We start from the raw sequence: 17,500 nt of genomic DNA, 5'->3' as shown, positions 1-17,500 counted from the left end.
TGGTTTTTCCGATGAGTGTACCTTGGCCATTGGCCCAATGCATTACTATATGAGGGCCTCTGGCATGAAACAGACACTTCTTGATTATGGTTGGAGTACGCCCAGCCATTAAACCGGCTATTAAATGTTGTAATATCTCCATTTTACCTGTGTATCCCTTTTATTGCCTAGCGAGAAATGATGACACATTCGCCCACAGAAGCATGTTTTGCAAGTTTTTACAAGAGGGCAGGCTTTTTGATTTGCTCTTTCATTTTCGTGCTGCCATATTGCGTCAGGAGGACTGGAATGTTCACTGGCAGCAGTTTATTACAAAACCACAATGATGCCATGATGCTACTGAGGGGAAAAACGTTCAAACCACCACTAAATGCCCCAGACTGTGGAGGAGAGACAGGACTGCAGACCTGCTGATGTGTGGAGGAGGCATGGAGGACGTGATGGGACTGTCTGTGTTCCTATAGTGGCCATGTCCTGGATTCACCTTATTTCTTTCTCTCTCTCTTTCTATCTTTCTCACTCTTTCTTTCTTAAATTAGTTTTACTTTCTTTTCCTGTGGTTCTTTACTCACACTCACACATTACTGTATACAGGCACAGTATGCACACGCGCACACGCGCACACACACACACACTCTCACGCACGCACGCAGACACACTGTGCGTGTTTGCACATTAACACACAAATACAGACAGACAGACAGACAGACAGACAGACAGACACACACCTTGCGTGTGTGCACACAAAGACAGACAGACAGACAGACAGACAGACAGACAGACAGACAGACAGAGGCACACAGACAGACAGACAGACAGACAGACAGACAGACAGACAGACAGACAGACAGACAGACAGACAGACAGACAGACAGACAGACAGACAGACAGACAGGCACGCACGCACACACACACACACACACACACACACACACACACACACACACACACACACACACACACACACACACACACCCACACCCACACACACACACACACACACACACACACACACACACACACACACACACACACACACACACACACACACACACACACACACACACACACAGCGTTGTACAACAGACTTCCAGTTGTCATGGGTTTCTAATATCATGTCGGTGTATACGATAAAGTGACATAGCATGAACTCACTGAGATAACATGAGATTTGTGGATTTGCTGAGGAATCAGATTCCTCCACGCCATACAGTACATTCATGATATTAGTGTGTGTGTGTGTGTGTGTGTGTGTGTGTGTGTGTGTGTGTGTGTGTGTGTGTGTGTGTGTGTGTGTGTGTGTGTGTTATATCTTCTAAACACATCTGCGCTATAGGCATGTGGTTTGAATCAGACACATGCATGTGCTTTAGCCTGTGTGGACAGATTCACAGTCACAGAGTGAGGTCACAGTCGTGCCGTGTGTGTGTGTGTGTGTGTGTGTGTGTGTGTGTGTGTGTGTGTGTGTGTGTGTGTGTGTGTGTGTGTGTGTGTGTGTGTGTGTGTGTGTGTGTGTGTGTGTGTGTGTGTGTGAGAAAGAGAGAGAGAGAGAGAGCAAGAAAGAGAGATACAGAGACAGAGTTGTGCAATACAAGGCCCAGAGGGCTCATGAATGCATGAAAAATGTTAACATGCTAAGAGAACAGGACACGTCCCAACATTACTCTACAACTCCTCCTGGCCCACGGCAGTGTGTGTGTGTGTGTGTGTGTGTGTGTGCGTGCGTGTGCGTGTGCGCGTGTGCGTGTGTGTGTGTGTGTGTGTGTGTGTGTGTGTGTGTGCGTGAGTACTTTCATTCTACTTGTGAGATCCTAATGTCCTCACATCATGTCATTTGAGAAATTGTGAGGATTGGGTTTAAGGATTAGGATTAAAGGCATCTTTTAGAAGAGGTTAGCTTTAGGGGTTGAAGTTGAGGTGATGCCAGATTTATACTTTACACACACGCGCTGCGAGCGGGTATTTTCGGCTTTATGTTTGGGGTTAAAAAAACATTTAGTATAGTGTGTGTGTGTGTGTGTGTGTGTGTGTGTGTGTGTGTGTGTGTGTGTGTGTGTGTGTGTGTGTGTGTGTGTGTGTCTTACCATGTGGTAGTTGACGATCTCTTGCAGGCTTTCCCCACACTTTTCCAAGCATTCCTGCAAAGTGACAGGAACACAGACACACATACTGTAAGTACTGTACTGTACTGGTTCGCAACCTGTGGGTCGGGGACCTCCAGGGGGGTCCCCGCATGATTTGGGTGGGGGGGAGGGGGGTCCCCAGATGACAGTAAAGTGACAATTTAAGGACTTTTGAGACCTTTTTAATACCTAAAAAATGTAATCTCCATTTCTCACAATAGAAGTGCACGGAGACCAGCTACAACCGCCTCAGTTGTATTAGTTAAATTGTAATAACATACTTTACCCGATAGATTGGTGAAATTAACGTTTTATTCACTAGAAAAACTATGGATTGCAGCTTTAAGTTAAATACTGTACATTCCATATACATTCCCAACCTATGTTTTTCCCCCCACAGGGAAAGCCATAAAACGTGTCTCTGCTCCCAGCCATGTAAACTGTTATAGCAGAAACATGCCCACTGTTGAGCAGAAACCTTGTATCTCCATATTTCTTAACCCGTAAATGAAAGCCCTACTTTGACATACATTACATTACATTACAGTCATTTAGCAGACGCTTTTATCCAAAGCGACTTACAATAAGTGCATTCAACATAGGTAGGGAACAAAACTACTAATCAAAAGAAGTCTTGCATTTCCTGCAAAAACAAGCAACTAAGAGTATACCTAGCGCTAAGGTAAAAGTGCAATATATCATCTACCTACTTTCATAAACAGATGAGACAAAATAAGATCCAATAAAACAGTACAAGAATAAAACAAGAGTTCGTATAACTAGTTAACAACAAGTAAGCCAGGCAAAGAGGAAGGGTAGTGTTTCCTGAAGAGGTGGGTTTTCAGCCTGCGGCGAAAGATGGGCAGTGATTCTGCTGTCCTGACATCAGTGGGAAGTTCATTCCACCACTGTGGGGCCAGAACAGAAAAAAGTTGTGACCGTGTCGATCGACCAGAAGGACCCTTGAGTGACGAGGCAGTCAGTCGCCCCGAGGTGGCAGACCGAAGTGGTCGGGCAGGAGTGTAGGCATCGACCATAGCCCATAGGTTTTAAACTGAATGCGAGCCGCTACGGGGAGCCAGTGCAGTGTCACACAAAAGTAGCAAAAACAGAATTGTGAACTTGTAGATCTGCTATTTTTGCTATTTTAGATTATTATTATTTGTTTACAGTAAAAGTGAAAGTGGTGAAGTGTGTCTTTGGGTTTCATAAATATTCAACCAAATATGACAAGTTTATTAACAAGAGCTTGTTACAAAATACATTGGTTCCATTAGAACATTGGTTCTCAAAGTGGGGTCCGTAGCCTAATGCATGTCAAACTGGGGGTCCTTGAAATTAAAATGGTTGAGAATCACTGCTAGAGCCGTAAAAATCTTCTCTTATGGGGGTCCCTGGCATATCTTTATAAATCAGGGTCCGTGGGCTAATAAGTGTCAATTTGGGGGTCCTTGACATGAAAAAGTTTGAGAACCAATGCATTAGAACACATGTAAAAAAAATTCACCATTTCTTGAAAAGTAATGTTTTTTGGACATACAAGCTTTTCGCCCCCGACAGGGACAAGCATTGTCATGTCTGCATGCCTCCAACAGCTGGACAGCTCCATGTCTGGACAATAGTGTTTACACTGTGTGACTGTTAGAGGATGGGAAACGCTGTGGAATGTACCAGGAGAAGCTGCCCTGATAGATGACACTGTCATTTATATATGGAGAGGCTGACCAGCGTTGCCATGTCTGCTTATTGTAAGCCACTTTAGGCTTGTCGCTTGTAAATATTGGCAGTTGTTGTTGGGCTTGTTTCTATACAGTGTATAGTTGCTTTATTTGGGTCTCGTTTCCTAATGTTGTTTTTAATCCAGTGGTTCTCAAACATTTTTCACGTCAAGAAGCCTGAATATATATTTTCAGATTTTGATATCTGAAAATATATGGGACACTCACACAAGATTTGTGTACTTAAAATGTTTTAAAAATATTCCAAATGTTTCACTTTTCTTTTAAAGATTTTTGAAAATAGCCTATTGTGTAGATCGGCAATTTTCTGTGTCTGTGTGTGTGCGTGTGCGTGTGCGTGTGCGTGTGTGTGTGTGTGTGTGTGTGTGCGCGTGCATGCACATGTGGCCTTTTCACTTCTTTTGGGCTCGCTTTCATCGACCCTAGGTTGCTTGTTTCTCTCACGAAATCTGGCAACGCTGCCCCCAGTTCTGTGTGGGGTCTGAAAGACTTCTGCGTTTCCAGAACATTCTGTATTAGATGTACAGTTAGTCGTAAGAGCTGGCAGATTGGTACATACATGGAATGTGAGGCCTGCGGCCAACGGGATGAATAAATGTGAACTATTTTAGTCATTTTATTTCTTACCACTGGAGAGAACTTTGAATTTGATTATATTAGCTTTTTAGTAGCAGACTCAGTACACTGCGGACATTCTGTACTCTGCTAAACAGGCAAATTCCTCCACAATGACAATGATGGATGGTTTATTAACCACTGTCAACCTGGCATCTCTATTTTTTAGCACGCTATAAAATACATTCAATAAAAATAATTGGACAAAATATGTACATTTTTTTGTCAGGTAAACATTTTGAAAATGTTCTAAAATAGGAAAAGAATCTCGACATTGTGAGCTTGTAGATCGGCTATTTTTGCTATTCGGGGTGCGAATAAGTACATACGTATAGGCCTTAAGTGGTCTCAGAGAAATGGACTGACAGTGAAGCATGTAGAAATGATGATGTTATTATTGTGGGATGGGTCAAAGTGGATGGAATTTCACATTAAAGGAAGACTTCACCCATTTTCAACCTATCTTCATAAACCCTGCCTATAACGATGATGTCACTAGTAGGCGGGTTTCTGAATTGTAGTGAAATCTTTTTTTTCTTAAACCATTTTATCATGAGCATTAGTGAGGACCAATTATATGAAGATAGGTTGAAAATGGGTGAAGTGAAGTACAGTACTTGAGTAAATGTACTAAATCTGTACTATACTCACAGAGATCATCTCCTCCTTCTTGCACTGCTGCGACAGGTCTTTGATGCCGTTGACAAACAGCTTGTTGGCGCTGACGTAGGCGCGGCCCGCCTCGATCATCCCACTGCATAGCTTCACCAGCTGGACAACACAGGAGACACATAGAGACAAACGTTCACAACTTAAACCCATTAAGACCTGAGGCCAATTATGTAGCTCTAAGAGTAAATTCAATAAGGATGATCTCTCTCTCTCACACTCATCTTCATTGCTGGGGGATGCTTCACAAACATCTCGTCGTTCACAGTTTGAAGTGTGAGCACTTCTAGCCAATCTACAGTCAGCCAATCAGGCGATTGGACTCCGCCTTTAAATATCACTGCCTCTGATGCGTGATTTGGTAACGTATGGGACCGCTTGGCAAACCCCGCCCCCGACTGTCTCCACTGGCTGAATCACGCCTGCTTGAAAGGTACATACAGTAGGTGGGCCTTACTGTATGTTATGCCACGCAGTTAGTGACAGGACGCTGTTACTAAAAAAACAGCTTTTGTGCATTTGTACAGTAGGAGAGGCGTTCTCACTTGCCCTCTTTTCCTGTACAGTTTGCGGTATGTACCGTTCAAATTTTTCGCGGAATAGTCGAGTAGTACAGTACTTGCTACTCACGTGAGATATATGACAGTACAGACTATTGAGACCAGGCATTGGTTGATGAGAATTATCAATATAGCATCCATGATCCATCCATCTGCAGGCTGGCAGACGGCTGTTACTTAATCTAAAAAAAAATACATTTACTCAGTTGTGAACTCAAGTCAAGGCTTTATGGTGTGTGTAATTGATAGAAAATAAGTCATTTTTTGGGGTAAACTACTCCTTTAAGGTGGTTGAAGAAGAAGTTGCACATGTGCCACACACACACAGTAGTGTCATTTCAGGTCCTTGCCCTTTTTGGTGGTTTTCTCATCTCTGGTGGAAATGGTAAACAGTTTGCCACCGATAAAACCGCGGTGACATGTTTGCACCCTTGGGAACTGCTGCACACCAAGGAGATAATTGCAGGCTTCCCAGAGCTCTCTCTCTCCTCTCAGCGCTTCCTTTGGCTCTCTAATCAGTGTTGCCATGTCCGCTTATTATAAGCGACTTTGGGCTTTTTTTTCTGTAAAGCCGCTTGCAAATACTGGGGTTGCAGTTTTTTGGCCTTGGTTCCAATTTTAATCCATTTTAATTATTGTTTAAACCAGTGGTTCTAAAATATTTCCATGTCATGGACAATTAATATGTAATATGTCTATTTGTCCCTAACCCCCCATTTGAACATGTTTTGTGCCAGGGAGCCCCGTACCAGATTTGCGTCGTTAGAATGATTAAAAAATCTTCCAAATATTTTTATTTCAAGATTTTTTTGAAAATAGCAGATCTACAAGCTTGTAAATCGTCTATTTTCAAAAAGCCAAAGAATACAGCATATAGGTTTAAAGTGCTTATGCGGCCCGCTTCTTTTGGGCTTGTTTTCATAGACCTGGTTTCTTATTTCTCTCACAAAACACTGGCAACGCCGTCTCTAATACGCAGTCCCACAGAGCTGCGTCAGGGGAGGGGTAATGACAGTGTACCAACTCAACGCTCATGCAGCTTCTCTTATTACCAGTAAAGTGGGAAAGTAGCGGTTGGCAGCTCCAAGGTGGCAATTAAAAGCACATGTGCATGTGTGCCATCCCTGCTGGAGACTGTCATCACCTGGCATGGCACATTTGCACAGCTCTTACTTAAGATATTTAATACCGTTATGCTTTATATAGCAATGGCCGCACTGCCCCAAAGTACAAAAAAATATAGATTATTTGAATTTTCTTGGAATATCACACACGCATACTACTTAACAGCAAGATAGCCTAACCCTCACCCATCGCTGTAACCCGGGACTCGGTTATCTTCAAGCCCCCAGAACATACATGTGTACAATATAAAAGTATTGGAGCTTGTGACTAAATAATAACTACATTGGATCCTTTGGGAACGCTGTTCATTTTTACCCACTCTCCTACCCACTTCCTGCTAATAAGTAACAGTTTAGGACATACAAGGTTTCCAAAACTGGAAACCTTTTGTGTTATTTTAAATCCTTTGGACGATGCTGTTGCCAGCATATAAAATAATCTCTTCTAAAAACAAAAGTTGCAAAAAACAAAACAAATATTATAATAATAATGTCTCCTCTTTATTATTCCATAAGATAGGGAGGGCTAAGCCCCACTTTGGGCTTTTTTCCCCTGTAAAGTAGCTTGCAAATATTGGGGTTGCGTTTTTTTTGGGCTTGTTTCTAAAGTGTAGTTGCTTATTTGGGCTTGATTCCAAATGTTTTAATTATTGTTTAAACCAATGGTTCTCAAATATATCCATGTCATGGTCAATTAATATGTAGAGTCACTATTTGTCCCTAACCTAACAAAAAAATATTTTTTTGAAACAGATCTACAAGCTTGTAAATCGTCTATTTTCAAATAACCAAATATACAGTATAGTATATAGGTTTAAAGTGCTCAGTAAAGGTTTTGGACATACAAGGTTTCCAAAACTGGAAACCTTTTGTGTTATTCTAAATCCTTTGGACGATGCTGTTGCCAGCATATAAAATAATCTCTTCTAAAAACAATAAGTTGTTTTTAAAAACCGTTGCAAAAAAAATTAAAATAATAATCTCTTCTAAAAACATTTTAATAATAATGTTTCCTCTTTATTATTCCATAAGATAGGGAGGGCTAAGCCCCACCATAGCCTGTTCATATACCAGCCGGCCCTGACGATATGCATGTGTGTGTGTGTGTGTGTGTGTGTGTGTGTGTGTGTGTGTGTGTGTGTGTGTGTGTGTGTGTGTGTGTGTGTGTGTGTGTGTGTGTGTGTGTGTGTGTGTGTGTGTGTGTGTGTGTGTGTGTGAGAGAGCCACTGGTATATGAACGTATAGACATGCAAAGCAGCAGGGTGCCTTCTCTAATACTGCTGACAGCATGTATATGTCCACGGATCGCCTGCCTTCCTGTCTGCTAGGGAGCTCATGTACAACTACACACTGTACTACACACTATACACACACACACACACAGCCTCCAGGGTCTGCTCATGTCCATTTAGAGCCACGGTATATCTGTCCAGATCCATCAGCCAATGGCTTCCAGGAACCACAGGGGTCCATTCAGTCTAGAGCTGCATGCAGCGGAGCCACATCTGCTACCAAATAAATGCCTCTACGATGAAGACGTCTCCATTACCCCATGCTTTATATAGGATGACATCTACTAGTTCACATTGAGGTCGGGGTTGCCAGATTTTGCGAGAGAAATAAGCAACCGGGTCCATGGAAACGAGCCCAAAAGAAGCAACTAGGTCACATGAGCGCTTCAAACCTACGGATATTTGAAAGATCTGCAAGGTTATAGATTTGCTAGTTTCCCAAACAATCTTGAGGAGGAAAAAGTGCAAAATGAACGTCAACTACCAATATTTACAAGAGAGAAAAACAAGCCCAAAGTCGCTTATAATAAGCAGACCTGGCGACACTAAATGAGGTTTGTCTTGAAAGTGACAATAGGACAGTTAAAATAAACTAAAATAAAACTATAATGATGAATCATTATAGTTAAGTCATGCCTGAGCATGCAAGACCCGCTGCAATGGTGTCCAAGCAGGACTTAAGCCGAGTTGTTCAACCCAAGTGGGTCACAAGGTGAAGTAGTACTAGAGGATGAAGGAGACTCAGTGAGGAGGGCTCTGTAGTCACCGTAGTATCTGGGTTGTAAGGCCAGACACCCTGGCTGGTACAAGGTAGGCTCTCGGGGAGAGGTTTGAGGATCGTCTCTGAGGTTCATCGTTGCATCTGATCTAACTCCAAGATTCCCTCGATCTGTCATTTAAAATGTTAGCTATATAAATAGCAACATACGTTTTTTTCTGAAAATAATTAGAATTTAGAACATTGGTTTAGAACAGTAGTGAACATTTTTGAAAAAGTGTTGAATGTGAAAATGTTGAATTTGATTATTTTTTTTACACAAATCTTCTCTTCTGGGGGTCCCTGGCACAAAGCATTTTCAGATGGGGGGGTCGTCCGTGGCTAAATATATGGCAATTTGGGGGTCCTTGACATGAAAATATCAGAGAACTACTCTGCCCCACAAAGCCAAAGTGCAGTATCTATGGAAAAAAATCACTGAATAATGGATTTAAAAGTGATTCAACTGGTCAGCCAAATGAGATATCGGCATATAAAATGATATTACACTAATTGTATATCTGTTCTTGAGGTAATTGTTTATCCCCTAAAATCACAAAGGCTAATTTGACCTTACACAAATAAGTCGGTGTGTCCAAAAACGGAGTTACTGCACTTTGGCTAAGTTTGTAGGGCAGTACTGAGTTAGAAGGCATTTGAAGAATCGGCCTCAAGTCTGATGCTGGCGGCCTAAAAACTCAGCTGTCGTCAACCTCATAACGTTTTTAACTACTTCCACCGCACGCACATCCAGACACACACGATGCAGGGCCTCCTGTGAAAAAAGAAACCGGTGTGCCGATTGATCTCAACCAATCACACTAATGGAGACCCTCCTCCCTCTCACACCAAGTGACCCCTCATAGGGGTCAAGCTTTCAAAGGCCTTGAGGCATCAGAGTTCAGAGGAGGGCAGTCGTTGACCCCTCTGGAGGAGAGATGGACTGGTTGGAGTTGGGGGGAGGGAGGTGGGCAGTGAGTGGTGGATAAAGTACTCAGATGTTGTACTTAAGTAAAAGTATCAATACTGCGATGTAGAAACACTGTGTTACAAGTGAAAGTCGGGTAATCAAAATTGACTTGAGTAAAAGTACAAAAGTATAGGCATCAAAATATACTTGAAGTACCAAAAGTAAAAGTACAGTACTCATCATTAAGCAGAATGTTATCATTATGTCTGAGATATCTTTTGAAAATAGCAGATCTACATGCTCACAACGCGTCACGATGCGACGCGTTGTGAGCTTGTAGATCGGCTATTTTCAAATAGCCAAAGTTTAAATAGGGTTGAAGTGGTTAATGTATGTTCTGTAATAATAATCAAAATCTACAAAGTAACTATAGTAACTAAAGTTTGCAAATAATTGTAGCGGAGTAAAAAAAGTACAATATTTGTCTGTGAGATGTAGTGGAGTAGAAGTAAAAAGTATTGGAAATTGGAAATACTTCAGTAAAGTAAAAGTACCTGAAAATTGTACTACAGTACTTGAGTAAATGTACTTAGTTACTTTACACCACTCGGGGGGTGGGCATTGTGGGGTCAGGTGGGGGCAAGGGCATATGGCTGGTATGTCACGGTGTCATCTGCTGAACAGCAGCAACAGTAGGGGGGGGGGATGGGGGGGGTCGTAAAACACAACGTGACCCCATTGCTAAGTAACTCTCCGAGATTAATTACTGCATGAAACAAAATTTCACATTCATCTAAAGTGGATTGTTTATCACAGACGATTATATTATGTAAAGGGCGCCGTCGCATTATAGTTTTCTGAAGGCTTGTGTGTGAGAGAATGTGAAATTGGCAGTGACCTCTAATTGACTGCGAGGAGGAGGAGGAGGAGGAGGGTGAAGTTCTGTTTTATGTATTAGCATCAGCGGCAGCAGCAGGCAACCATATTATTATTCCCTCTATGGGACGCGAGACGACGAGACGTATACAGCCCACAAAGCGCGTGAGGACGACAAGAAAGAGTAATAATAGAAGGGACATCAGAGGGAAAGGAAAACAAGACAATAGGCAATTCTTTAGCGAATAAAAAGGAAGAGCGACGGAGGCAGGCACGCACCACAAAAAGTTAAAGGAGGAGAGGGTGATTTATGTGGCTGCCACCAAGCCGCTAGTGATGACATAAAAACAACCTCATCCTTTGGTACACACGTTCGTTCCTCCGCTACCAAGCCAGTCTATTAGTTTATCTCCAGGAGGCATCGTCTAGCTGCATGGTGCACTTCAGTTCAGAGTCTGCCTGCATCACGTTAGACACGGCCGGCCAACCACAATTTATTGACAACCTGCTTTAAAAGCAATTAGGCGTGGCGGCACGTACGGCAACGCGGCCGGCCAATTTATTAGCATCGTGGTCCACTTACCTTACCTCCAGTGTTGCCATATCCGCTTATTATAAGCGACTTTGGGCTTATTTTTTTCTGTAAAGTTGCTTGTAAATATTGGCTTGTTTCTAAAGTGTTAGTTGCTTATTTTAGCTTGCTATCAAATGTTTTAATTATTACTTAAACCAGTGGTTCTCAAATATTTTCATGTCATGAAAATGAATATGTATTTGTCCCCAACCCCCATCTGAAAATGTTTTGTGCCAGGTAGTCCCCGTACCAGATTTGTGTTGATAGAAGTTTCAATAATCTTCCAAATGTTCCACATTTTATTTCATTTTTTTTTTTAAATAGCAGATCTACAAGCTCACAAAGCATCGCATTGTGATGCGTTGTCAGCTTGTAGATTTTTAAATAGCCGTATACAGTATATGGGTTTAAAGTGCTCATGTGGCCTATAGTGGCTTCTTTTGGGCTAGTTTTCATACAGTAGACCTGGTTTCTTATTTCTTTCACAAAATCTGGCAACACTGCTGACGTTACCTCACTTGACTTATTCCACTGATAACTATTAGTTTAGCAGCAGAGGCCTTTCTATTGATCTCTGAGTCACTGAATGAAGCAACATGACCCAAGAATCTATTCAAATTTAGCTCTGAATGGATGCTTTCCAGTTATGATGATTAGACTAAAACTGCCCCTTGCTCCAAAAACGACTGTTTGCTAATGATGAACTTATTAGTTTCCCTTGGTATTTAGCATGCTAGGCTCTTTGAGTAGTAGAGAACATTCACTAGGAAAACACAGACCTGCTAGGATGCTCTAGTCCAGGTGTCTTCAACAGGGGGTCCGGGACCCCTAGGGGGTCCTCAGAGTTACTACAGGGGGTCCGCCAAATCTTTGTCTGATATGATTTTTTATTTTTTACCTTAACCACTTGAACCCTAGCATCCCTTTTCTGAGGAGAACTTCAGCCAAAAATAGCAGATCTACAAGCTCACAACGCCTCGCGCTGCGAGGCGTTGTGAGCTTGTAGATCTGCTATTAGAGCTTTTAGATCGGCTATTTTTGGCAAAGAGGTATAGGTGTAGAGGGGAAAAGGAACAGTAAACGTAAACAAAAAAGGTTGAATCTAAAACACGATTTTATACAATATAGAGGGGGTCTCTGCTTCATCTCTCTCTCAGCTAGGGAGTCCTTGGGCTGAAAACGTTGAAGACCCCTGCTCTAGTCTACAGTATCTCAGGGATAGAAAGCTTGCCTTTTGTCAGAGAGATAATGTAAATCTGTGTCTGCAAGTGCTCACTATTCAGCAGAATAAATCTCCATTCACTGTGTGTTGTTTATATGTGTTGAATACGTGACAACATTATACACCTTCAGGCTATTATACTGTATGCTAGCATCCCCCCCCCCCCCCGTCGGCAGCAGCATTGCTTAGCTTTAAATCACCCCGGGGAAGCTTTGACCTTTAGGCGATATGAGAGAGAGAGAGGGTGAGACTGACCGAAAGAGAGAGACAGTAGACTAGAGAGAGAGCTCTCTTAATCCATTAAGACCGGGAACGCATCTGTGTGTCATTTTTAGATTTCTTTGGCTATTCAAAAAGATACATATATATGTATCTTTTAGCAAAGATTTGAGTAAATAAATGTCCCTTTGAAAATATATATATTAAAATATTTTCACATTTTCACGATTTTTCAAAGAAATCACAGATTTACAAGCTCGTACGAGCTTGTATATCTGCGATTTTTGAATAGCCAAAGAAATCTAAAAATGACACAGATTATTTTCCGGTATAAATGGGTTAATCTGATCTAATCTTTGCCTTACACTCTCCAGAGAAAGTGGAACATGATGTGCCTGTTTTATTCAAGAGTGCGTTTATGCCGGAGGCAGCCAGTGGAACCCAACGTAACATAACATCATTTTTGGTGGCAGAGCTTTTATCCAAAGTGCTTTACAGAAAACATGAAGGCTGTGCCGTACATATTTGATACGGGTTGACCCCGGCAGTAATCAGATTCCTAGCCCTACAAACAAGTTATTTTGTGTAAAATTCATAAAACAGTCAAAATAATGGCTCCCTAACAAAGACAGGGAACGTGAAGATGGCCATTGATTGAGGTTAAAAACACTACACTGTAAAAAATATCCACTGCGTTTAAAGGAATCAGAAATCTGTTCATAAACTCCCTCGCAACTCTCACATTTTTAATCCATGTTTTAAATAAGTACGTTTTTTTTTTTTGTAACAACATTTTTATCCCACAATTTTGTAACCCATTTTTTCACCCAGTGCCAATTGTCTAAGTAATCCTGGGCGCTACACTCCCTCTGCCAGCCTAGGGAGAGACTAGAGCCAAGCTCATGCCTCCTTCAATGCATGAGAGCTAGCAAGCCGCTTCTTATCACCCGGCAGGGGGGAGGTTCTCTGGTTAGATGTAGCGCGTGGAAGGAACACGTTATTCCAACCAGATTACTGCATGTCTTTGTGAGGGTACCTACCCTAGGGCCACGGGGAGAACATGCAAACTCCACACAGAGTAGGCCCTTTCACCAACCCCACCTAGGGTATGGGGCGCTGATGACGCGGAGGAGAGAACATGCCCCCCAGCGCCCACAGCGTCCCCGGCGGGAATCAAACCCATAAGTAAGGTTTTTAAACAACAGGGCTGCGTGTTTTGGAAGTACTGATACTACGAATGGATACAGGACACTGTGAAGAGTTAAGTTGGAATGTATACACCGATTTTTGCTGTAATTAATCTATTACCCCCCTATGTTATTCAGTTCATCGTGTGTTCTCTTAATTTTTTGGATTCTTTCTTTATTCACCACAAAGGAATTCAACACAAACAGGAAAAAAAAATCTATGAATTCAAGGCTTCACAGGGTGGGTGAGTAATTGATTGGGAATTGATGGGGGGTGAAGTATCTCTTTAATTGAAGGTCAATTAACGGCAGTGACACATTTTGCACGCACGCACGCACGCACGCGCACACACACACACACACACACACACACACACACACACACACACACACACACACACACACACACACACACACACACACACACATTACCTACATTACCTTATCAAGCTTTGCTTCAATCTCCACCACATCCGTCTCCACTTCATCAATGCCGGCCCTGAAGATGGAAACACAAAAAGACATACTGTTAGTTATGACACATAACGTGTACATATACACACACTCACAGCACGTCACTTCGTGCCACGCTTTAAGCTTGTACATCTGATATACTTGAAATAATTGTGAATTATGGCTCAAAACATTTTCAGATGGAGGTCCACGGCCAAATACATATCAATTTAGGGGTCCTTTTGGCACGGAAAAGTTTGAGTACTACTACTGGCAAAGACAGCTAGATGGGAAGCCATGTTGGAGAGCAATGGAGGGTGAACAATATTACAGCCATAGTCAGGAACAAGACTGAAACTCGTCTAGTTTAGACGGGATACTTGGATTAGCGGCCAGCCACAACGTCGGTGTTCACTCTCCATTCCGACATCTCACCACTCCGACTAGTGGCTTCCGCGTGCGGTTAGGGTTAGGGTTAGGGTTAGGTATAGGGTTCGTCAACGTCGGAAAGGCGACATGTCGGAAAGGAGAAATGCACCCCACAACGTCACAGAGAATAATAACATAATAAGCATTTCAAGAATCACATCGTTTTGGATCACTTCAACTGGGTGAGTTTGTGCACTCGAGACATTTAGGAAGTAAAAAGAAGGAGGAAAGGAGATGCTGTATAAATAAGACAGATGAGAAGAGGAAGGAAGTATGAGGGGAAGAACAAATATGTAGGAAGAAAAAAAGTAAACGTGAAGAAGACAAGAAGGGGGGTGGGTGAAAGGAAAAGTTGGATAAATTAAAGCAGATATAATTAATTCAAACCAAAGAATACAAACTGCATAAATCGCAATTACAAATACCGCGTGTTTAAATACAAGTACCAGATCACGCGCTCGCATATGAAACCAGGCTCTACATCCAGCACCTCATACAGATGGTCATTAAACTGGACGACCACATCGACATAAGCATAAATCGAGAAGATTAGTAGTTGTGACCTTGTTGTAAAAATCAATGGACGAGGCCAAGCAGACACACAGATCTTCACTTAAGTATTCATGAGATCTTAGAAGCAAACCATGGAGGCTACTGTGGGTCTGGAGGGCCAATGTTAAAAGGATTTTCACTGTTTGGGGTCATTTTAACGTTTATTGGTACATTGTACTGAATTTCTGTTGTGTTTGTCATCAGCCTCTCGTCTTCTCGGAACCTTCCACTTCTTCATGATTTCATGAATCATGTTCTCTCACTGGTTCTGGCTGGCTTTACTGACTGCAGACTAAAGTGCTTACAACAATAAAGTTAATCAAAGCCAGTATCAGAAAGGGAAGCGAACCGGGCGGTCGCACTGGAGGAGACATTTCACAACACTGACACAGAATACCTCTCCAAACAAAAAACACATTTAAGTCAGCAGTGCTCCCTGCCTCCTCAGTATCAGCTGAAAGCTCCGACGTCACGCCCTGCGTGCGCTGGAACACAAATCTATCCAGTGTTGCCAGATTCTTTTTTAGGGCTTTTCTGCATTTATTTGATAGTGTGTATAGTGAAAAAGGACAGGAAACCGGGAGAGAGAGAGAGAGAGAGAGATGGAGGAGAGACATGCAGCAAAGTTTGTCGGGAACGGGACCCGAACCTGTGATGCGCTGTCAGGCTACATTAGAGCCTAAGTGCACGAACCGCTAGGCCAGCAGTCCGGGCCAGATTCTGCGAGGTCTATGAAAACAACCCCAAAAGAAGCGACTCTATAGGCTTTATATTTGAAAACAGCCGATCTACAAGCTCGGGGGTCCTTGACATGTACATCTTTGAATACCACTGGTTTAAACAACATTAGGAAACAAGCCCAAATAAGCAACTACACTTTACAAACAAGCCCAAATAAAAGCAACCCACTAAAAAAACCCAATATTTGCATATTTACAGAAAAAAACAAGTTCAAAGTCGCTTATAATAAGCAGACATGACATGGCAACACTGCCTGCGTGCACTGGAACACATATCAGCTGTAGCCCGGGGAGATGATGAGGATGATGATGATGATGTCATCATTGTGCTGCCAAATATTTCCAGGCGAAACCTTACAACAGATTCCTCCCAACCTTTTACCTCATAAAACAAAACAACCACACAAACTCAAACCGTCCATTTAATAAACGATGGAGAGAGAGATTGCGGCGACGTCACCTTGACAAGCAGCTAGCTTCCTTAAGGTCATGGCTCGCTCTCTCTATCTGTTTATACTCCAGGGCATAAACAGAGACAGTCGCAACGGTAGAGATATCAATCAACTACAATAACACCTGCTCCAAGAGGGAACTGCATTCCCAGGATTCCTTTTGTGCTACTGAACTGAACTTTAGACAACTGCGGCTGTTTTGTGTCTTCTTTCTCTTGCGAGACCAAATTGTTTACACAAACCAACATGTCACTCACACTCACAGCAAGAGTGTGTGTGGTCTGGAAAGTAGACCACCCTTAACACATCAGGTGCCAGAGGTTTATTAAAATATTATACGTTAAGTGCCTGCATTTCTTCCATCCGACGCGGAAGTGCATGTAAACAGAGCGTGCGTGCGAGACGGCGGAGGGTCCCGACTAACGCCTGGAACAAAAATATTTCTAATGCGATCCTCCATTGCAGAGTGATCGCCGATCGAAAACGGCTCGCTTCCACCACATTAAAAAGAAATCGAGATATTAAGCTTTCAGTCAAGGAGTTAACATTGGAAAGGCCGACCAGAAGGATTTTTGACATGGATCCACAACCGGCCTATCCTTCTCAGAAACTCCTTGGATGATCCCAAAGTTTCGTTAGAGCGCCCCCACGTGGGCCCCACGTATAAAAATAAAATTGGGTCAAAAACGGTCCGGACCGTTTTTGGCACACAATGTGTTAAAAGCTGCCTGCAATCCATAACTTTTAATTTTATGAATAAAACATTTGAACCAATCTGTATAGTAGATAGAGTATGTATGTTAATACAATATATTAGTAGGCCTACATCTGCAGTTGCTGGAGGTGGTCTCCCATGGAGAGATGTAGACCCCTTTGTTAACTGTTTTTGGCACTCGCAAACGAGACCCGGCTTCAAAACCCTGGGTAAGACGTGAATCTTATACCGATTACAGCTTTAAAGGAGTAGTTCACCCAAACAATTACTTACAGTATTTTCTATCAATTAC

At 42.4% G+C, this 17,500-nt stretch overlaps 1 protein-coding gene across 1 annotated transcript in view; it reads right to left on the bottom strand.

The window, feature by feature from the left end:
• The window catches only part of LOC311048182 (arf-GAP with coiled-coil, ANK repeat and PH domain-containing protein 3-like), a 119,537-nt gene that overhangs the window by 50,758 nt on the left and 51,279 nt on the right, over window positions 1–17,500 (bottom strand). The window contains exons 2-4 of the mRNA XM_084061270.1: window positions 14,309–14,366; window positions 5,129–5,248; window positions 2,085–2,138 (exon numbers count right to left, since the gene is read on the bottom strand). Coding sequence (XP_083917396.1) covers window positions 2,085–2,138; window positions 5,129–5,248; window positions 14,309–14,366 — 232 coding nt within the window. The remainder of the gene's footprint in view (window positions 1–2,084; window positions 2,139–5,128; window positions 5,249–14,308; window positions 14,367–17,500) is intronic.

Source organism: Gymnoscopelus microlampas (genome assembly GCF_963454915.1).
Source record: "Gymnoscopelus microlampas genome assembly, chromosome: 7".
In the NCBI taxonomy this organism is placed as follows: Eukaryota; Metazoa; Chordata; class Actinopteri; order Myctophiformes; family Myctophidae; genus Gymnoscopelus; species Gymnoscopelus microlampas.
The sequence above is the reverse complement of the archived record's forward strand: the minus strand, read 5'-3'. Positions and strand labels throughout refer to the sequence as shown.